Raw genomic sequence first — 22,110 nt, forward strand, 5'->3', positions numbered from 1 at the left:
TTGAAGCAAAGACTCTTCTTGGAGCAAGGGCCTCAGTAGTTGTGGCTCACAGGCTTAGTTGCTCTGCGGCATGTGGGATCTTCCTGGACCAGGGATCAAACCAGTGTCCCTTGCATTGCAAGGCAGATTCTTAACCACTGGACTGCCAGGGAAGCCCTCACCCTTTGTATTTTATTATACTCTGCTTTTACCACTTATTGCACACATGCACACACACATCTATCACACTCACACATCATGCTTGTTGATTCTGCAGGGCCTTATTGGCTACTTACCGGGGCCAAGGTATTGGAGTTTTATGTGATCTTGTTTCAGTCCTGTGAGGTTTTTATTACCTGTGAGGTGAGTGAGGGAAGCTGGGCATATGAAGAGATTCGCCCAAGGTTTTCATAGTGAGGAAGAAACTGGTTTTCAAACCCAAGTTTCTTCAGTTCCAATCCAGTGCTATTTCTGCTGCCAAAAACCTGGTAGATGGTTCTACCCAAACCAGATTCTAGGACCCCATCCAAGACCAACTGAATTGAAATCTAGAGGAAGAACCTGGATGTCCGCCTCTTGCCATGGTCTGAATTCTTATGGGTGATCAAGAAGATGCAGTTAGTAAAAGGCCAGTGTCTCTGGCCTGCTGGGCTCACTTGGAGCCATATCCTTGTTACACCTCAGGATTTATTTATTTTTTTTTTTTCACAATCCTCTGTGCTCTTTGGTGTCCCATCTTACCATCTGGTAGATGCAGGGAAGGTATCATTTGGCAAGGGAGCCTGAGCAAGCCTTGTGGCCAAGACCAGAGAGCCTTTGCTTTTAAAGGAACTCGTTACCATGGAAACTGCAGTCCCTATCTCATCTCGAGGAATGCTGGATGACATGTTTGTAGAGGTGGGGAAGGGAATAGTGAGTTGTGAGTGTGAGGCAGCTCTGCTAAGCTTCCTAAGAAAGATGAGGAGGCAGGAAGAAAGAAGAATGTTTGGGGGGAACTGGAATTGTCCCTTTGCAGAGAAAACTGAAGCACCCTCAGATCCATCTTTATGCCTGGGATGAACATAAAGATAGTCAGTGGCCAGCTGCTCTTCCATGTCCATTCAGGACTGAACAGGAGAAAGTGGATCAAAGCTTCAGAGAGGGGCATGTAATGGCAGCTGTATCAGTCCCAAACATGTTACATATGCCATCCATGCACTTCTCAAAGCAATCCGACGTGGCCCATGTATTATGCCCAGCCCCAAGTTAAAACCCATCTATCAGAGCCCAGAGACTTTCCCAAGGTTGCACAGCTGGTGATTGACAGAGATGGGTTCAGATCGCTATTCTGTCGGTTCCCAAGGTCCCCACTCTAAATCATGAAAAAGGAACTTCCTGTTTGTTTCTTGTTTGGTTATTACAGATAAGCTTACTATGAACATATACGTAAAACTCTTTATATGAACATGTGGTTTCATAAAATGAATGACTGTATCTGTTTGCATTCCCAGTGACACTATGGGAGAATTCCAGTTCCCCTGTATTCCTCACCAGGGGAGGAATGGTTGGTACGATCCGTATTTTGAATATTGCCTGTTTTAAAATTGTGGAGACGTGGCTCACCAGCACCTGATTGCGTTGCCTTAATGATTCATGGGGCTTTCCGGGTAGCTCAACTGGTAAGGAATATGCCTGCAATGTGGGAGACCTGCCTTCAGTCCCTGGGTTGGGAAGATCCCCTGGAGGAGGGCATGACAACCCACTCCAGTATTCTGGCCTGGAGAATCCCCGTGAACAGAGGAACCTGGAGGGCTACAGTCCACGGGGTCAGAAAGAGTCGGACACGACTGAGCGACTGGGCACAGTACAGCACAATGATTCGTGATGTTGGACGTTTTTATGTTCATTTTTGTGTTCACATCAAATACATATGTATGATAGAATGTCTGTTCTTATATTAGTAACTGTTCCACTAGTAACTTGCTACTAGTAACTGTGTTGCTACAAGACAATGAATGTGTTGGAACCTGAAAAAAGAATTTCCCGAGAGTGCTGACTGTGAAGCAGATGCATCAGCGCTAGCGAGGCAGTGGATTCTGCCACTGCTGGGATCATCCCATTCACTCTCTCCTCCCTAATACCTGCCCCAGGCCCTGCACGTGGTCCGAGTTCGGCACATGTTAATGGAACTGAATGCAGACCAGCAATAGACTCATTTCTCAGCTTTCAGGATAACGTCGCTCACACGCCCTCACTTTCTTGAGCATGAGAGAAAGAGGAGTTCCAGGAACTGAACATGCCCCAAACCGGTGGTGTTACTTGATCTAATCTTTGAGCTTCCTCTCAATGCAGATTGTGAGTTGCTGTCCTTCACCTCCCCTGGGTTTGGTGATGGAAAGTGGGGGAATTCAGTCTGGCATGAAGGGAGGATGTAAGGCAGGTGAGCATCCTGGGTTGTACAATATGGTGACAAAAGACAGTTTAAAAGGTTGATTTCTTTGACCCGGGTGACTGAGGACCTTCGGGTCTGGGACCCTTGAAACCTTTGCCATCACCTTGCTCTGTCAATCATGTGCTCCCTTAGCTTGGGCTGCTACAGCAAAATACCACAGACTGGGCGGTTTAAATGTTTGTGGCTTACACAACTAACATTTGTTTCGCACGGTTCTGGAGGCTAAGAAGTCCAAGATCAAGGTGCCAGCAGCTTCGGTGTCTGGTAAGGGTTCTCTTCCTGGCTTGCAGATGGCCGCCTTCTTGCTATACTCTCACAGGATAAAGAGATCTTAGGTCTCTCACATTTTTTTTCCCATCGTGAGGGCCCCACGCTCATAATCTCATCTCACCCAAGTTATCTCTCAAAGCCCCACTTCCTCATACGATCGCAGTGGAAATTAGGGCTTCAACATATTAATTTTTAGGAAGACACAAATATTCAATCCATAGCTTGTGCCTTGAGTTTTCCTTATGTCCCTAAGCCCTTTCTAGGTATAGGGAGAGAGAATGAGAAGGAACAAACAAAAATCTTGTAAAATAAGTTAAATACATTTAAGATACCATTTGCTGACTTTGTCTTTTTCCAGGGGGTTGGGGGGATGGGATTTCAGCCCACTCTTGCTGGGTGTAGAAAGGCCACAGTGGGTGCTGCCTGGTCTGTTCACTGTAGTCATGGATGTCAGTCACCTCTGGAAGCCATGAGCCATACTGTCCAACTGAGCCCCCACGACAGCCTCGGTCTCTGTGATAAACTCAGCCGAACCTCTCCAAGTCCCTTCAGAGATGGGGCACAGCTCTTCCCTCTGAATCAAGTCATACATTACTTGTGTGAACCAGCCATGCTTCTTTCTAATTTTAATGGAATTATAACCTCTCTGGGTTTTCTTTCCAGTTGTTTTAACAATTGCCTTCCATCGAGTTTAGGGTTGACATGAACACACTGCTAGTGGGGAAGGAGAGGGTAAGACAAATTGAGAAAGCAGCTAGTACTCTTGCCTGGAAAATCCCATGGATGGAGGAGCCTGGTAGGCTGCAGTCCACTGGGTCGCTAAGGGTCGGACACGACTGAGCGAATTCACTTTCACTTTTCTCTTTCATGCATTGGAGAAGTAAATGGCAACCCACTCCAGTGTTCTTGCCTGGAGAATCCCAGGGACGGGGGACCTGGTGGGCTGCCGTCTGTGGGGTCGCACAGAGTCGGACACGACTGATGCGACTTAGCAGCAGCAGCAGCAGCAGCGTTGATATATATACACTATCATGTGTAAAATCAAGAACTAGCAGGAAGCTGCTGCATAACACAGGGAGCCCAGGCCAGCACTTGTGATGGCCTAGAGGTGTGGAATGGAGGGGGAGGGAGGCTCAAGAGAAAGGCGATATACATATATATATATATATATATATATATATGACTGAGTACTTCCTGTTGATGTATGGCAAAGACCCTCACAACATTGTAAAGAAATTCTCCAATAAAAAAAAGAAAAAAGAAGAAGCCCAAATGCTTAGATGGAAGAGGAGGCAGTTGGCCAGAGAACCGGGAAAGAGTGTTCCAACCTGAGGAAGTTGCATATGCAGAGACTGGAAAGCAGAAGGAAGGGGAGAGACAAAGAGAGAGGGAGAGAGAATACGAATGAATTCTAAAAGCAGAAACGTGTTCAGTATGTTCGGGGCATAGAAGGGGATGATGAGATGATTAAAGAAACCCCCCAAAGGGACATGAAGGCGCTCATGGGCCATGAGGACACTTAGGTCTCATTCTGTGGGCTGTGGGATTTAAGAAGGAATGTGAGGAGAATCAGTCTGGGGAGAGTACGGAGAATTGATATGGGTGGGGAGTATGATGGCTGGGGACCACTAAGAGACTGCTTTAAGTCATCCAGATGGGAGCTGAGGGTGACCTGTTTCAGGTAACGGCGTTTGAGAAATGAAAATACCTGATGTTGAAGCAGGTACAGGAAACATGCATTCTGAAATCCTGCTGCTGAGATAGCTGATGCAACTTTCTGGAAAGCAATTAAGAAACATGTAACAAAGCTTAAAAAATGGGTATTACCTTTGATTCAATAATTCCCTTTCTAGGACTTATTCTACATAAATAATTAAGAATGTGCAATTCATCTCAATATTAATTATAAAAGGAAAATGTTGAGAACAAATGTCCAACACTGGATATCAAACATACGTACACAAATAACATTTTAGACGTTAAAATCATATTTTAAGATAAAAATTAAAACATATAATCAACAAGGGTCTACTGTGTAGTGCTCGAACTCTACTAATATTCTAATAACTTAAATGGGAAAAGGATTTGAGAAAGAATAGATGCATATATGTGTGTGCATGCATGCTACAGTTGTGTCCACCTCTTTGCGACCCCCATGGACTGTAGCCCGCAAGGCTCCTCTGCCCATGGGATTCTCCAGGCAAGAATACTGGAGTGGGTTGCCATGCCCTCCTCCAGGGGATCTTCCCCACCCAGGGACTGAACCCGCATCTCTTATGTCTTCTGCATCGGTAGGTGGGTTCTTTACCACTTGCTACCTGGGAAGCCCTACCAGGAAAGTCCCTAAAATAAAGATTATAAAAGAAAACAAAGAATTTTAGAGGTTCACTGTTCCACTATGGATCCTTGTTGTCAGTCACTAAGTCATGTCCAACTCTTTGACCCCATGGACTGCAGCATGTCAGGCTTCCTTGTACTTCACTATCTCCCTGAGTTTGCTCAAACTCATGTCCATTGAGTCAGTGATGCCAGCCAACCATCTCATCCTCTGTTGCCCCCTTCCCCTCTTGCCTTCAGTCTTTCCTACCATCAGGGTCTTTTCCAACGAGTCAGCTCTTTGCATCAGGTGGCCAAAAGTATTGGCCCTTCACTTCAGCGTTAGTCTTTCCAGTGAATATTCAGGGCTGATTTCCTTTAGGATTGACCAGTTTGATCTTCTTGCAGTCCAAGGGACTCTCAAGAGTCTTGCCAGCACTACAATTCAAAAGCGTCAATTCTTAGGCGCTCAGCCTTCTTTATGGTCCAACTCTCACATCGGTACAGGACTACTGGAAAAACCACAGCTTTGACTATACAGATCTTTGTCGGCAAAGTGATGTGTCTGCTCTTTAATACGCTGTCTAAGTTTGTCACGGCTTTTCTTAGCTATTAGTAAATAAAACTAGCATTAAACTTAAAAAACAAAGAGCAAAAATAATTGCTCTCCATCAACAACCTCAAGGGACTTCTCTAAAAACAACAAAAAAACCATTCACTGGAATTCCACACTCTTCAGCTCAGGCTCCTCCCTCTAAATTCCCTGGGGGTATCAGGCATTGACTGGCTCTTCATTTCCAACCAGTTCTCCTCTGGCCTCAGAAGCGAGGCAAGGGAGTTCAGGGGGCTCTGGAGCCAGGCTGTGTGGAGAACAAGTGGAGAAGAGGTGGGGACGCTTTTGGCTGGGCTGCCAGACCTCATCTCGTCGTTGTCGTGGGGCCAGGGGACAAAAGCCATCCCAGAGGCTCCTGCCCTGGGAAAGGACAGTTTGCTCCCTTCTGCGCATCTTTACAGTCAGGGCCCTTCTAAGACTTGGTCCCTGAGGCTTGGCTGGGTTCTGAGTTGTATCACCTCCGTTGTTGCTTGGTTGTTCAGTCGTCTCTAGCTCTTTTGTGACGCCATAGACCACAGCCTGCCCAGGCTCCTCTGTTCACGGGATTTTCAAAGCAAGAATACTGGAGTGGGTTGCTGTTTCCTTCTCCAAAAGGGTAGTACTCCACCACTGGGAGTCAAACCCAGACCGCCTAGATCAAAACCAGGAATCCTAACCGCTAGACACGTGGGAGACAACGGGATATATCACCTTTGGGGGTGGGCTGTCTGAGTTCAGGGCTGGCTGAGCATGGTAGAGTTGGGAGGAGTTTGGAAGCCCACCCGGGTGGTCAGAGATCTCTGCCCCTTACCCTCGGCATGGTCACTGAACCAGAAAGCAGGATGCTGGATTCCAGTCCAGTGGAGTAGACTGGTTAAGAGTGTGGATTCTTGAAACAGTCAGCCTGGTTTTGAATCCTTGTTCAGTCACTCAGTTGCTGTCGTGTCCGATTCTATAGGTTAGACTCCTAGCTTTGCTATTTTCTAGCTGTGTCAACTTGGGCAAATTACTACTAAATTTTTTGCTCCTTGGTTTCCCTACTTTGTGGACTTTCTATGAGAATTCAATCAGTTAATTCATCTAAAGTATTTTTAAAAGGACTGGTGTATGAAAGTAGTGAATAAATGTCAACTGTATCACTGAGCTGTGCCTGGAGATTGTAGGGGGTACTCGGCATGTCTTGGGGCCTTCACTTTCCCCATCAGAGCAATGGGAAGAACCACAACGTCCTTCCCTATTCCCTGTCCTTTGAACTTGAGATCCTTGAGATGGGCAACAACTCTCCTCAGTGTAGGTTGGAAGTAGAACACTAGGTGCCCTTCTGGTTGCATCCCAAATGTCTGTCTGCAAACTGGGAATGGCAGTCCAGTGCCCACCCAGTGAATCTCAGGGCCAGAGCTCAGTTGGATGTTTCTGGACCACTCTCTGAACCAGCGCTGCCCTCTGTGAATATCTGGGCCCCCAGCTCCAGCCTGGGAGGCAAGCCATCCTGGGGTTAACTAGTCTTCATCACCTTTCTCAGGTAACAAAAGTGGGTCTGCATGAACATGGTTCACGGTGATGTCCAGGCCATCAGGCCCACGCTGCTCCCAAAGCTTGTGGGCTCTGCAGCCCCAGGGGCCTGGTCCTAGTCCTGGAGAGGTGCACACTCTGCCCTTTCCCCAGCAGTGTCCCAGAGCAACAGCTGGGGAGAACGCTGCACTGGGGTCTGTGGGCCTTGGGGTACACATGGGACACTTAGAATCTCATAGGACTTATGGCAATGAAACTGCTCACAAAGTACAGACTTGTCTGTTGGCTGGGGTCACAGAGGAAAGTCCAGGGTGTGATGAGAGGCTAGAACGGAGAGTTGAATTTGGGTTCTGGAAGGCCTTCAGAAGCTTAAAGCCAAGGGCAGGGCGGGCACTGGGGGAACTGTGTATCCTGGTTGTTGTTGTTCAGTCACTTAGTCGTGTCCGACTCTCTGTGACCCCATGGACTAGAGCACGCCAGGCTTCCCTGTCTTTCAGCATCTCCCGGAGCTTGCTCAAATTCATGTCCACTGAGTTGGTGATGCCATCTAACCATCTTGTCTTCTGTCGTCCCCTTCTCCTCCTGCCTTTGACCTTTCCCTGCTTAAGTTGATCACTTAACCTAGCAACATGTCCTAAAAAACTCTTGGTTACTTTTTTTGCAAATATTTTCTACACGTTCTGATTTCCTAACCAATCTCCCCTTTCTAGACAAATGAGTGGTCTCCGATTGGGTTTTTGTTGTTGTTGATATATTTACTGTTAGAAACTACATAGCCTCAGACTTTTACTTAATAGGGCAGCAGCTCAAGGTGCTCCAAGGCACTGAGCTCCCTGGCTGCATCATCTCCCTTAATCCTCATGGCAAGCCTGCCATGTAAGTGCTTGTTGCTTCTGTTTTACAGAAGGGCCGCTGAGGCTCAGTGAGGTCAATGATTTGCCCGAGTCACATAGTTACAAACGGGCTCAGCTGGAAAAAAAATAATTGAGAACTTTCCAATTTTCGACTAGTGGAGGCTTACTGCTATGTGGTACTGTATTCCTGATCATTTCTTTAGGAAAGTTTCCCAGAAGTGGAATTATTGGATCAGAAGGGCTTGTTTTGTTTTTTATTTTTAAGGCTGTTGACACATGTGCTCACAAACACTTTACACTGATATTAAAGAAAGAAAGATATGCTTTCAGCAAATATCACCTTCCATGTTCCCCACACTGGTTCTTCTTCATTTTTTAAAAATATATTTATTTATTTGGCTGCACCAGGTTGCAGCATGTGAGACCTAGCTCCCTGACCAGGGATCGATCCTGGCCTCCCTGCATTGGGAGCTTGGAGTCTTAATCACTGAATCACCAGGAAAGTCCTCGTATATGTCTTACAGCCCGTCTCCACCATTCTCTCGCTTCTGCACAGCATCTCTCCATCCATCATCCACTCAGTGAGCATCTACCATGCACCTACCTGTTTCTTGAGACATCGATGGGGCCGGGGTTGCAGGTTCCCTTAGCTATGGTAGGTGGTGTTTATCTCACTCCCCTACGTGGGTGTGCGGGTGTGGCCAGGCCTGAGTTCCCCCAGCCCCTACAGGGACCTGAAACTCTCCCCGCAGGCCTTGTTCTGACACTGGGCTGGCCAGCTGGGGCATCAGCTGGGAAAACACCCCCTTTCCTTCAGTGTCTGTACCTCCTCCCTCCCTGCGTCTTTCATTTCCCAGAAGCCAAGGGGAAGTCCCATGGGCCTGGCGACCCAGGAAGGGGAGGAGTGGCCCATTTTCTTAGGCTTCAGGAAAGGTGGCTCTGCAGTGCATTCATTTTCCCTGTCCCCTGTCTCCTTCACTTCATCCTCCCCTGGCATCTTCTTCTTGCCACCCCAGGTAATGTCCTGCCCCACTCTGCTTGGGACCAGCCTAAAAAAGCTGCCGTCTTCCTGGGCCGGGGATAGCTCTCTCAACTTCTTTCCTCTCTTGCTGGGAAACCCTCCCCTCCTTTCCTTATCCCTCTTGGTCCATAAGTTTCCAGAATGTGGGCTCAACTCAAGACCGTTTTCTGGGTACACACGAGAATTTGAGGCTTCCCTGGTGGCTCAGAGAGTAAAGAATCTGCCTGCCAAGCAGGAGACCTGGGTTTGATCCCTGGGTTGGGAAGATCCCCTGGAGAAGGGAATGGCAACCTACACCAATATTCTTGCCTGGAGAATCCCCATGGACAGAGAGCCTGATGGGCTATAGTCCATGGGATCACAAAGAGCTGGACATGACTGAGCAATTAACACACACACACAGGAGAGTTTCAGGAGGTAAATGAACTGAGCATTAAATAACACTGAGCTACTTAGCAAGAAAAGTTTTCAATTATTTTATTTTCAGTGTTCCGTCGTTCTTGCTGATCTCCTCAGAGTCTCTAATTGATGACGCTGTGTCTTTCAACATTTATAATGTGGCTTTATTTTTATTTATGGGGGAGAATATATCTTTATTCATTTTTATTTTTTGGCCACATGTGCAGCATGTGGGATCTTAGTTCCCTGCCCAGCGATCACACCCACACACTCTGCTTTGGAAGCATGGAGCATTAACCTCTGGACCACCAGGGAAGTCCCTAGTGTGGCTTTATTTTTAGTGTACTTATTTTTATAGTTCCTTTCTGTTTTAGGCAAGCAATACAAAATACCCATTTATATTGCTATATTTTCTAATTTTTCTGTGTACCTACCTCTGTACCTAATCTCATATAGATGGAGTCTATATAAAATTGTGTACAATCATCTATATACATGATTTTTTGAAGTGTAGCCTTTTTTCTCTTTCTTTCATCACTTGTTTTCTTTTTTCTCTCCCTCCTTTCTGGCAGGATCAGCAACATAATTTGCAGGACTGATTGCAATATGAAAATGCAGTACCTTATGCTTCAAAATTGTTAAGGATTTTGAGATGGAGACGACAGAGCATTAGAGCAAGTCCAAGACTTTTCTAAGTGCAGGGCCCTCTGATGCATGGGCCACCTGGCTTGTGGGATCTTAGTTTCCCCAGCAGGGATTGAACTCATGCCCTTGGCAGCGGAAGCGCTGAGTCCTAACCACTGCACCACCAGGGAATTTCCACTCACCTTTCTAATTTACCCATTTTCATAACCTGGTCTGTGTTCTTCCATACTTCCCTCCATGTTCACATAATCATACCAGTCCCCATGGAAATCCTTCCAAATGATATGTTTATTTCGTTCTTTACAAAGGCTGCATAAGATGTCATGATGTAAATGGACCATCTTTATTCTGCAATTTTCCCAACACATGGGCATTCACTTTTCCCAATTGTTTGCTGTTCAAAAAACTGTAATGAATATTTTTACATTCAGGCATCTTTGCATTGTAAAGTGAATTCTTAAGACAGGGTAAAGGTTCCTTTCCAAATGAATTTATTGCAGCAAAAATGTGAATCAAATTTATGGAAAAATGTGAAACATAGGCAGAAATGAGGTCTGGGAAGTGTGGATCCTGCATTGGGCCCTCTGTGAACTGAGGCCTGGATGGAAGGAGGCTGAGAGGTAATGTCTGCTTTTGTTTCTGCAGCACAGAAGTCCAAACACAAAAGTCAGCCTCACTTGTTGGGAAAAGGGACAGGAAAATGCCTGTGACACAGAAAACAAATCGAGTATCGCTGGTATCAATAAACTGCCTTCGCAACAGTTGTCCTTGGAGTTGACACCCCCTGCTCACTGTTTCACTCAGTCAGTTAATCAACAAACACTGTGTTGGGCACCCTGGGGGATGTGGGGCTGACCCAGACTTCGGCCCTGCCCTCCAGGGTTTTCTGATCTAGTTGAAAACATGTGTGCCTTTATGTATGAGAAATGTTTTCTCAGACCCACAGAGAGGTGCACAGAAGTGAGCTAGAGCCCCCCTAACACACACATATAGTTACAGCCTCATACACACTCATATATACATGCAAAGACATACACATCAGGGTACACATACTGCCACAACCACATACACACATACACACACACACCACAATCATACACTCAAGCACTGCAGCCAGCCGTCCAATTCCCCCGTCCCCTCCCCCTTTCCCCAGCACACACAGAAATAACAATTACACTGGAGTGCTGGGACCATTGCTGCGGGAACTGAGATTCTGCAGTTCTGACTTGAGGGCATCTGAATTCTTGCTCCGACTGTGATATTAGCCGCAGAGTCTGTGCTCTGAATTCTGAGTCATTTCACCCTCAGGAGGTCAGGCTAGGCAGCCAACCAGGGAGTTGGTGAGAACAGGCAATTAAAGGTCTGATTATTTTCTGTCTGAGTGATGGAGTAGCCTGGTTGGATGCTTGTAGGGGAGCTGTGTCTGCAGGTACGCACGCGTGTGTGTGTGTGTGTGTGCGCGCGCGTGCACAGGCTTGTATGCTCATCCAGGAGTGAGTCCATGGAATAGTCTCAGATGAGGCTGAGATTGTGTAGTAGTCATGCCTGAATCTTCAGCTCTTGTATCATTCAGGCCAGGCTGGGCTAGGTTGTGATAATAAATACATCTCAAAACTCTTCATTTAGTTGTTGCTGAGTCGCTAAGTGGCTTAACACTAAAAAGCTGCACTTTTTACACAAAATTCAAGATGGGTCAACATCCTCCTCCATCCTGTGGTTGAATCTGGAATCCAGGATCTCTAATTTGGCCCCAACAGAGCAGAAAGAGATGGAGGAGGCTCACTGACTCTTACCTACCTTGACCTGGCAGTGGGCACATGTCTTTCTGCCTAGACATCGAAGGCTCCAAACTAAGGACAGGAGAATCTGGAACCACAGAGGAGTTCCTTAGTAAGCTCACAGTCCCAACCATATCCCCCCTTTACGCTTCTGCAAACCAGAATAGCCATGCCCAGCATGGAGCCCATTCCTCGGAGACAGTTCATATCCTGGCTCTGCCACTTGCTAGCTGGGTGGCTTCAGGCCATGTATCAGCCAGCATCCCAACAGGAAACAGGTGGCACCTTCAAAATAGGAGTTTGAAGGGGTCTTATTTGGAAAGAATAATGTGATAACCAGGTGCTTGGAGCAGCTGAGCTGTCACCGTCCTTAGCCAGAGGAGACAAGACCACAGAGCAGTCAATGAGATCCAGAAGGAGAAAGTCAAGCAGAGGTGAGCCCCTGGAGATAAGCAATGACCTTCAGATGAAGGATCAGGCTACCCAAGGGATTGCATGAGAAGGAAGTCAGGAGGATAACTCCACGACTTCACTCCTCCCCTCCCTCGTCTCTCTGTAGGGGTTCACCACTGGCTGAGCCCAACAGAAGCCCAAGGGCCCTACAAGATGCTGATTTAGTCCAAACAGGTCAGCCTCTCAGGGCAAAGTGGACAGAGGCTCTGGAAGAATAAACGGACACAGTTTGGCACAGACAACTGATTTCTATTTTCTGGGCTTCCCTTCTCTAATTTCTAAAAAGTGGATGCTAATACCTACCTCATTGTGTTATTGAAGGAAAATGAAATACTGTATGCAAAGACCTGGCATATAATTGGCCCTCGGCAAATGTTAGTTTCTCAGTGTCTGAAGGTACTTCATAGTCCAACGGCTCCCAGTCCAGGATGTGCCAACTACCCTAAAGTCTGGTAGGAATTTCTCAAACAAATTTTCCAAACCAGAAGTGTTTTTCCTAATAATAACTCCCATTTTCGAGCTACTGATATATGTGAAATATTTTACTGGTATTGTCTCCTTTTCGCCTTACAATACTTTCTTAAGTGTTATTGTAAACGAATTGGGACTCTGGCCGAGAGCAGTGAGTAACCCCTCTGTGCTCACTCAGGCAGTGAGTGGGTCTGGCCCCAAAGCCACAGTTGTTCTTTCTGCTCTCCTCTGATTTCTGAGCACGTGTGCACAATAATAGATGAAGTGGGGGATGCTGAGAATTTTCATGTCCTGAAGGAGGTAAATGCACCCAAGGTTGAGGGCCCTGTCTTAGCAGAGGCCCCATGTAGACACTCCAGGCTCCAGAGTCCCCCCTACTCTTCACCTGTGTGCCCTCCTCAGGCTGGAGTTCACTCACCCACCACAGCTGTTGCTGGTTAATTTCAGGTCACCCATCTCCAACCCCATCTGACCAGCCCAACACCACCAGGGCAGAGAGCCAGACCTTGCAACCAGGTAAGGGAAGATCTTACTGGGCTCACAGGCAGCTTTCTGAGACCAAGCAGGTGGTCTGCTGGTGTGATGGAAAAGGGAAATGGGTTTTTATGGTCCCAGGGAGGTTCCCTAACTTCAGACAACACTTCTCCTTCCTGACCCAACGCCTGAAGTTCCACCACTAGATTCACTTTGAGATCTTAGTGCTGCCATCTTTAAGAGGCTATTGATCAAAAATCATGCACATGTGGGCAAAGTATTCAGTGAGCATTTAAAGAGGATTTGTTGAGAACAAGCTAAAGGACTCTTGGTAGGGGTAGTGGGGTTCCACCAGATGGGGCCTGTTTAACTCAACAGATGTTTAAGGATCCACTCTGTGCAAAGTTTTGTGCAACCCTGGGCAGAAGCAGGAGGCAGGCTCTGGGGAAGAGGAACTGCCACTCACTGAAATGGCCCATCTTTAACCCCATCATCAACCCCATGTCCATCCTTAAAGTTTCCAGAGTCATGATCCCATCCTCCTTGGTAGTACTCTCAAAACAGTGGAAGAGCCTGGGAGGGGAAATATGGCCCCTACAGTACTGGGAGGAAGTGGGGGTGGGGGAGGGGAGGAGGGATGGGGGTGTCTCTGAGCCCACAACCTCCTTTCACACAAGGTGACTGGAGGCGGAGGCAAGAGAGAAGAGTTTGTGGGGACTGGACACCCCAGGGTTAACTCATCTTAACCTCTAATCACCTTCGGCCCTACCCTTTCCTGATTGTAAGGAGGACCAAAGGGTCAGGGGAGGAGCCAGCCCAGCTCCCATTTTGCAGACAGGAAGGCTGAGGCCCAGAGCGGGTAGGGGACCGTCCAAGGTTAAGCAGCAGATCCGCGGTGAAGCCCTTGGCCGCTGTCCGCGCCTCTCCACCCCCTTCCATCCCTGGGGTCTGCAGCATCAGCATCTGCTGAGGCTCAGCTGATGTCTGGCGCTTCTAGGGGAGCGACTCCAGGTCCGTCTGGTGAATGGGAGCAGCCGCTGCGACGGGACAGTGGAGGTCTGGTTCCAGGAGTCGTGGCAGCCCGTGTGCGGGGCGCTCTGGGAGCTCGATGCCTCCCACGCCCTGTGCAGCTCGCTGGACTGTGGCCAGGCTCACCGGCTGGAACTGCCGGTCCTGCAGACCCCGGAGCCGCCGCCCTGGGGAGCCGCGTGGAATGCCAGCTGGGCCCCCACCACCACAGGGGCCCTGGCCCCTGCCGTCCAGTGCAGCGGCCCTGAATGGCTGAGCTGCAAGGTGGTGGAGCGAGACTGCCGCAGCGACGAGTGGCCCGCCCAGGTCAACTGTACAGGTACGAGCGGACTAACCCGCACCCGCCGCCAGGCCCCGTGCCCGTCCCACCTCCCAGGCCTTCGGCCCCTCCCCCTCCATCCTGTCCTCAGTTCTGGCCCCTGGGCCCAAGCATCGCCCTCTGAACTGAAACCCCACCCACCAGCGACGCAAATACAACCAGTTCCCACACCGGAGGCGCCAGCAGCACCCCTACCCGCTAGTACATAAACAGGCCAGGTTCCCAGCATCTCTTAGCTCTTCGGCTCCCCAGGCTTTTCAGGCCCCGCCCACCGGGTCTCTAGCTCCACCCACTAGTCTGCCCCTCAGCCTGCCCACGAGGCCCAGAGAGGAGATTCCTTAGTACCGCCCACCAGGCTACTAGCCCCTACCACTGGCTCCCCAAACCCAGGTCCCCAGCCTTGACAGACAGTCTTCTCAAGCCCCTCTCCCTGGGTCTACAACCCCGGGGAACCACGCCCCTGCCCAGTCCCTACAGACAATCCTCTCACCCCGTCCCTTCCTCTCCCTCTTTCCTCCCATCCCCAAACCCATTCTCCCATCCCCAGAAAAACGCGATTTGAAATTGGTGGGTGGTGGCAGCCCATGTGAGGGCCGCGTGGAGATGCTGCAGCACGGCCAGTGGGGTTCGGTGTGTGACGACACATGGGACCTGGAGGATGCTCACGTGGTGTGCCGGCAGCTGGGCTGCGGCTGGGCCGTCCAGGCCCTGCCCGGCTTGCACTTCGCCCCTGGCCAAGGACGCATCCACTGGGACCAAGTGAACTGCACTGGGTTGGAGACCTACCTGTGGGACTGCCCGGGGCTGCCCGGAAATGGGTACTGTGGCCACAAGGAGGACGCTGGAGTGGTGTGTTCAGGTGAGTGGGTGATGCTGATCCAGGGTCATCCAGCACTCACTGTAGGCCTGCTGGGCCTCCGTGAGTGCTGGAGAGACCCACCCTGCCCGTGGGAGGTCCCAGTCCAAAGGGAAGGTGAGGCCCAAGCAAACATTATTCCGGAGAGAGAGTGGCGCATGACCTAAGAAAGGCAGCCAGGTGGGGTTAAGAGGCAGCAGACAGCGCAGAGGTGGAGGGTGAAGCCTGCCCGCCTCCTGGAATGGGTGACATCAGACGAGGCTCTTCCTAAGTGAGAGTTTGTCACCTGGCTCAGTGCAGCAAGGGGAGCTGGAGGCAGGGAGGCCCTGAGGAGGCTGTCAGCGACCCCCCGATGAGGACTGGAAGTTCTGGTCCAGCCAGGGCTTCTCTTCTTGTGCCCAAGATTGGAGAGGGAGGAGCAATCTTGTCCAAGGTACATTCTGAGTCAGTAGGTCTGAGGCAGGGCTTGAGAGTCTGCATTTCTAACAGGGTCCTGGGTGATGCTGAAGCTGCCGGTCCTTGAACCACGCTTTGAGCAGCAGAGATGTAGATAGCACAGGGTCAGCCAGAGCAGACAGGGCGGACAAGAGGGGTGTGCAGAGGCAGAAGGGGGAGCATCTGGAGACCCCTTGGCTCTGGGGAGTCTGCATCCAAGGTCAGGGCTGGTGGGGGTTTTCACCCAAAGGATCCTGACCTGACTCTGACCCCCCCACCCCCTGCAGAGCACCAGTCCTGGCGCCTGACCGGGGGCACTGACCCCTGCGAGGGGCAGGTGGAGGTGTACTTCCGAGGGGTCTGGAACACAGTGTGTGACAGTGAGTGGTACGACTCAGAGGCCAACGTGCTCTGCCAGGACTTGGGCTGTGGGACCGTGGCCCGGGTGCCCAAGGGGCTGCCCCACTCCTTGTCGGGCAAGATGTACTACTCATGCAAGGGAAGGGAGTCCACCCTCTCCAAATGCTTCTGGCGGTTCAACAACTCCAACCTCTGCAGACAGTCCCAGGCAGCCAGGGTCCTCTGCTCAGGTACCCTTCCTCCTCCTCCCCACTCCACTCTCCGGTCCTCAGGACTTCCATCTGAATCCACAACCTAAGAACTTGTAGCCCAAGGGCTAGAGCTTGGGCTAGATCAAGAATGGCAAATACTGGCATAAGAGGGACCATGGCCCTTACTGTGCCCAGGGTACACAATATTGATCAGGTATTCTTTCCCCCAGATCCTTGACACAGCCCCAGAATCATGAATCCAACCTTTATTAAGGCATTATTATATATGAAACAGTGTTCCCTAGTAACGAGTTGGCTCAGGAAACAAAATCAATTTGCTATCCTAGGGCTGGTGATCACCGTAAAAAAAATTAGAAGACACTAATAATAGGGCTACAGTGTCTGGAGCTCTAATCAGATGCCAGGCGTTCCTGGGGACTTGGTATGTATTTCAGCAAAGCCTCCTACCTGCTCTGTGAATTGGGTTTCACCGAGTCTAAGATGGCATTGATCATGAGTCACACTGTTATTGGGCTTCCCTGGTAGCTCAGTTGGTAAAGAATCCTGCAATGCAGGAGACCCCGGTTCAATTCCTGAGTCAGGAAGATCCACTGGATAAGGGACAGGCTACCCACTCCAATATTCTTGGGCATCCCTGGTGGCTCAGCTGATAAAGAACCTGCCTGCAATGCAGGAGACCTAGGTTTGATTCCTGGGTTGGGAAGATCCCCTGGTGAAGGGAATGGGTACCCACTCCAGTATTCTGATCTGGAGAATTCCATGGACTAGTCCATGGGGTCGCAAAGAGTTGGACGTGACTGAACAACTTTCACTTTCACAGTTATTCTTTTATGCACCACCGGGGACAAAAACGCTGCCAAAATAAACTCTTGATACGCCATCAATTGAATTGATTGATATTACCACCCCTATTTCCGAGGTGTTAAAATGTGAAGAAGCAAAAGCGTTAGACTTGAACAAACACAGTGTCAGCATCCCTGTGGAGTTCAGACACCAGGCTATGAATTCTGGCTCTGCTGATTACCAGCTGGGAGGCTTCATTCATGAATATGCAGATGTTGATACCAGGCACTTCACAGAGTAGCTAGGAAATCAGACAGTATCCACTATGGAATGTTGTAAGCCCCCTCCCTTACCAGTCAAATGATTATGATAATGATGAGACTGTCAGCTTCCCACTTCTTGAGGCAGGTGTGAAGAACAAATTCAATACAAGATGGAAAAGGGAAATAGTTGGGTTCTCTAGCAGATTATACAGAAGGAAGGGCTAATTCTTTCATTAGCCCTTTATTTTAACCAAAGAATCGTCCTTGCATTTAATCCATCAGATCCTCTTTATTGTGGGGTGTGGGACTCAGCCATGGGCCCCAGTGGGAACACGCCCCCAGTTTCAGGCCACTTGTCTGTCCTGTCCACTTTCTAGCACAAAGCCCGGCCACCCAGGTGCTTGGGTGCACGTGCTGAGTGAATGAGTGGTGCTTTCTAACAGGTGCCCGGAGTCTGCTCAATCTGTCCACTACTGAAGTCCCTGCAAGTGGTCAGCCAGTCACTGTGGGTGAGTATCCTTGGGGGCAGATTTTCCAGAACCTTATTTGCGTGCATGCATGGTGTGTGTGTGTGTGTGTGTGTGAGAGAGAGAGAGAGAGGGGTCTAATGGTCTCTCCCCCATCCCCCTTCTCCAGACAATGAACTTGACTCCCCAACTGTCCCTGGGCTCTCTGGGTGTTCTGTGCTCTGCTCATTTCATCTGCCTCTGCATGTCAGCTCCACAGTTCCCTGAATCCTGACATTCCATAGGCAGGAGTCCTCTTCCCACTCTCCGTGAGCTCGTGTAGGGCAGGAGGACAGAGCTGGAGAGAGTCAGAGCTGATCTGACACCAGCCAGAGAGTGGGGACGCCGAGGGTAGCAGCCAGTGTGTTTATAATGTGCTGGGCACTGGCCAGGGCTTGACAGTTATTATTTCCCAACCCTTTAATCCTCCCAGCAGCCCCCTGGGGAGGTCTTCCTGCAACCCTTACACAGAAGCAGCAGCTCAGGCTCAGAGGGTGGGTTGCCAGCCTGCCACTGTTGCCTGGAACCTGCATCTGAGGCTCTGAACTCCGAATCCACACTTGGGCTGTCCTCCAGTTGTGTGTAGCTTAGCCATCTTGGGAGTCGACTTCTGGGGCCCAACTCTCAGCTGTACCTCTTGCTAGCGGTGTGATGCTGGGCAGTTCTTAACCTCTCTGAGCCTCAGATCCTAGACTACAAAATGAGGATGAGAATCACAGTACTTCTCACTTAGCATTGTTGCTGTGAGTCTCCGGTGAAGAGCATACTTCACAACAGGGCTCAGTACACAGTAAGCACTGTCTGGGCATCAGTTATTCTTATTTATTGACTTAGTCCAGGAGTGGAGCCCCTTGGCAGCCCCAGGATAAGCACAGGGGTCAGCCCTCATTTATAGGCTTACTCCTCCCTCTGCTTCTGTCTCCTTGTTTCAGATCCTTTCCAGAGGCAATGGGTAGCTTGGGGAGGGGGCAGAAGGCCACCAAGTTCTGCCAGAGAACCTGTCGATGGATAAGGGTACAGAGAGGGAATGAAAAGCTTTAGAGTGAGCTCCGGTGAGGACCCCTACACATACCCTCTCACACTTTTAATTCCTGAGGTTGGGGTAGGGGACCACTCTACCCTCAGAGGAGCAAAGCATTTATGGAGACCTATTCTCTAAGGACCACACTCCAGCCCATGATCCAGCAGCCCCTCCTTCAGCCCCTGACCCTCTTGGCTCATGTTCACAGGCCTCCCCCAGACCCCCAGCCCAGTCTTTGCCTTGCACCTTCTTCCTGCTGCTACATCCAGTTCCCAGCCTGGCCCAAACTGCTCCATTTTCAAGAGGAGGGGAGAAAGTGAGGACGGGGAGAGGGGTGATCCTGCTGCCAGTCAGGGGGCCTGGGTGAGCTCATCCCCCCAGCCTCCCATGTTACTGTCACTCCCCTTCCTCCAGCCCTGCAGTTCACACACCCCAGGCCTTCTGCACTGAGCAGGAGATGCTTCAGGTCTCTGGGGTGATGACGGTTAGGGTTTCACTGTGGCCTCCATCCATTCTCTGCTCTGCATTATTTTCAGCAGGGGTGGGGCCAGGAAGGAGGGGAAGGCAAACAGTCACACCAGGGCTTCAGGGCCGAAAGTTCTGGAGTTCTAGCCCTCACCCCTTCCCTCAGGGAGTGCACCTCCAGTAGGGGGGATGCATCTGGGCCAAGGGAAGGAGATCTCTCTCTCCTGATGCTGTTCCCTGCCTGCAGAGGCTGAGAGCCACCTTCTCTGGGAATCCAGCCCTGGTCTAACCCACAGAGAATCAGTGTCGCTTGGAGGGATGCCCGCCTGTCCATACCTTCATCACACCAGGAATCTCACTGAACTGGACTGAGTCAGCTTGTCCATCCATCTTCCCATTAGACAGAGACCCTCAAGGCCTGTGACACTACTGTCCTATTTGTCTCCCCAGGTCTAGTGCCTGGCACATTGTGGCTGCTCAGTGATTATTGAGCAGTGATTATTGGGCTGGTGGCCAGGAGAAAGTTTCATTCAATGACTCATTCAGTATGCATTTCTCAGGCACCTACCATATACCAGACGGGCTTCCCAGGTGGTGCAGTGATAAAGAATCTGCCTGCCAGTGTTAGAGACACAGGAAGTGTGGGTTTGATCTCTGGGTTGGGAAGATCCCAGGAGCCCCTGGTGGCTCAGACAGTAAAGAGTCTGCCTGCAGTACAGGAGACCTGGATTTGATCCCTGGGTTTGGAAGATCCCCTGGAGAAGGAAATGGTAACCCACTCCAGTATTCTTGCCTGGAGAAACTCATGGACGGAGGAGTCTGTCTGGCTACAGTCTATGGGGTCACAATGAGTCGGACCAACTGAGTGACTTCACTTGGGAAGATCCCCTGGAGGAGGAGATAGCCACCCACTCCAGTATTCTTGCCTGGAAAATCCCATGGACAGAGGAGCCTGGTGGGCTATAGTCCAGGGGGTCACAAAGAGTCAGACATGACTGAACACACACTATATACCAGGCACCTAAAAGCAGATGGGAAAATTGGAAAAAAAGAAGGGAGGTAGAGGAGAGGTCCAAAAGGGAAGTGGGTCAGGTGCAGAGGAAGGAGAGGTGAGATAGACAGGGAAAAGTCCATGTCCGTTCCTCTTTCTCCCTGATTTGGGGTTCTTTCTTCCAGAATCTTCTGTGATGGTGAAAACAAAGGACTGGGAATCTCGAGAGCTAATGCTCCTCATCCCCTGCATCATTCTGGGAATTCTCCTTCTCATCTCACTTGTTTTCATAGCCATCATCCTCTTGAGAATTAAAGGAAAATACGGTAGGTGCAGAGTCCTGGGAGCCACAGGAAAGGCTCAGGGATGAAAACAAGCAGACCTGAGGTGCAGTCTTCCCAGGGGAACGTGAGCCATGGGGGTCGCCAGCAGGAGTGAAGGTGATCCAGCAATGGCCATCCAGCCCTGGTCCCAAGAAGCATCTCCTGATGGGAAGGATTTTCCCAGCATGCCCTTCAGAAGTGGTCCACGGGAGGACCACATTGTATGTGTGTGTGTTTAGGGGCATATGGGAAGGTGAGGAGGGAAATGTCTCTATCAGAACAGAACCAGGAAGACTGGAAAGGCACAAAAAGTGACTTGTAGAATCTCTGCCTCCCCTCCTTCAGCCCTCCCTGCTGTGGTAAACCACCAGCACTCACCCACCACCACCCCGGCAGGGATGGAAAACTATCAAGAGGTCCCCATCACCATCGCCAAAGAAGGTAGGATGTCACCTGTCCTGGGGTTGGGGAGGGCAGGGGAGGACAAAAAGGGAATACTTTCTGGAGGGTCAGTACTGCTTAGGTCAAAGCAGTGCCCCAGCTGGAGAAGAGACCTGGACCAGCCCACGCATGCTCATGGGATCTTGAACAAGTCTAGCCTCAGTCTGGGCCTCAATGGGCAGATGACCTTCCAGTGCACTCATTCTAGAGCTCTAGGCTTTTGAATTCTGGACCAAAACAGGGCCAAGGCATTTTGGACCTTAGTTCTCAAGGAGAGCTCTGTTCTGCTAATTGGCCAGTAGGTTTGTGACATCATCACCTCTTCTAACAGTCTGCCCAGAATCAGCCTGTCTGCAGAGCCCCATCAAAGTTTTCCTGGAACATAACTGTATTTCATATTTTCCAAACAAAAAAAGGAATCAGTCATCCATCTTTAATGATATACTGATGTATATCTCTTGAAAGTCTTGTGAAGGAGTTCGAGTTTAATCCCATGGCGTTATGAATGTATTAAATCACCTTTATTTGAAAGAGTTCGATGACACAAAACCAATACAAAAGTCAGAGAAATATTATAAAGATTCTTTGCACACAGGATCCATATATTTGAGAAGAGACTGTGAACACAGAACCTAGCACAAGGGTGAGCCCAGAGCAGCCACTCACTGAATATCATGGTCTAGAGATTAAGAGCCACGCTGCCTCTTCTCTGGGCTATATGAGACTCTCTCTGTGCCTCAGTTTCCCCAGCTGTAAAATGGGGACCCTAACATAGCTGCCTCACAGAGTTATTATGAGCACTAAATGAGATAATACTGGGTTGACCAAAAAGTTCATTAAAGTTTTTTTCCATAAGATCTCCTGCATTGGCAGGCGAATTCTTTACCACTGAGCCACCTGGGAAGCCCTCT

At 49.7% G+C, this 22,110-nt stretch overlaps 1 protein-coding gene across 6 annotated transcripts in view; it reads left to right on the forward strand.

Moving 5' to 3' along the window:
- Positions 1-22,110, forward strand: part of CD6 (CD6 molecule) — a 44,894-nt gene that overhangs the window by 18,233 nt on the left and 4,551 nt on the right. For 5 of the 6 annotated variants that reach the window (XM_018043500.1, XM_018043502.1, XM_018043501.1 and 2 more), the window contains exons 2-8: positions 13,169-13,237; positions 14,193-14,543; positions 15,091-15,402; positions 16,122-16,424; positions 17,896-17,961; positions 20,621-20,761; positions 21,104-21,199. In XM_018043500.1, coding sequence (XP_017898989.1) covers positions 13,169-13,237; positions 14,193-14,543; positions 15,091-15,402; positions 16,122-16,424; positions 17,896-17,961; positions 20,621-20,761; positions 21,104-21,199 — 1,338 coding nt within the window. The remainder of the gene's footprint in view (positions 1-13,168; positions 13,238-14,192; positions 14,544-15,090; positions 15,403-16,121; positions 16,425-17,895; positions 17,962-20,620; positions 20,762-21,103; positions 21,200-22,110) is intronic. The other variant, XM_018043505.1, reaches the window with a different exon arrangement.

The sequence above is a fragment of the Capra hircus genome, chromosome 29 (assembly GCF_001704415.2).
Source record: "Capra hircus breed San Clemente chromosome 29, ASM170441v1, whole genome shotgun sequence".
Classification (NCBI taxonomy): domain Eukaryota; kingdom Metazoa; phylum Chordata; class Mammalia; order Artiodactyla; family Bovidae; genus Capra; species Capra hircus.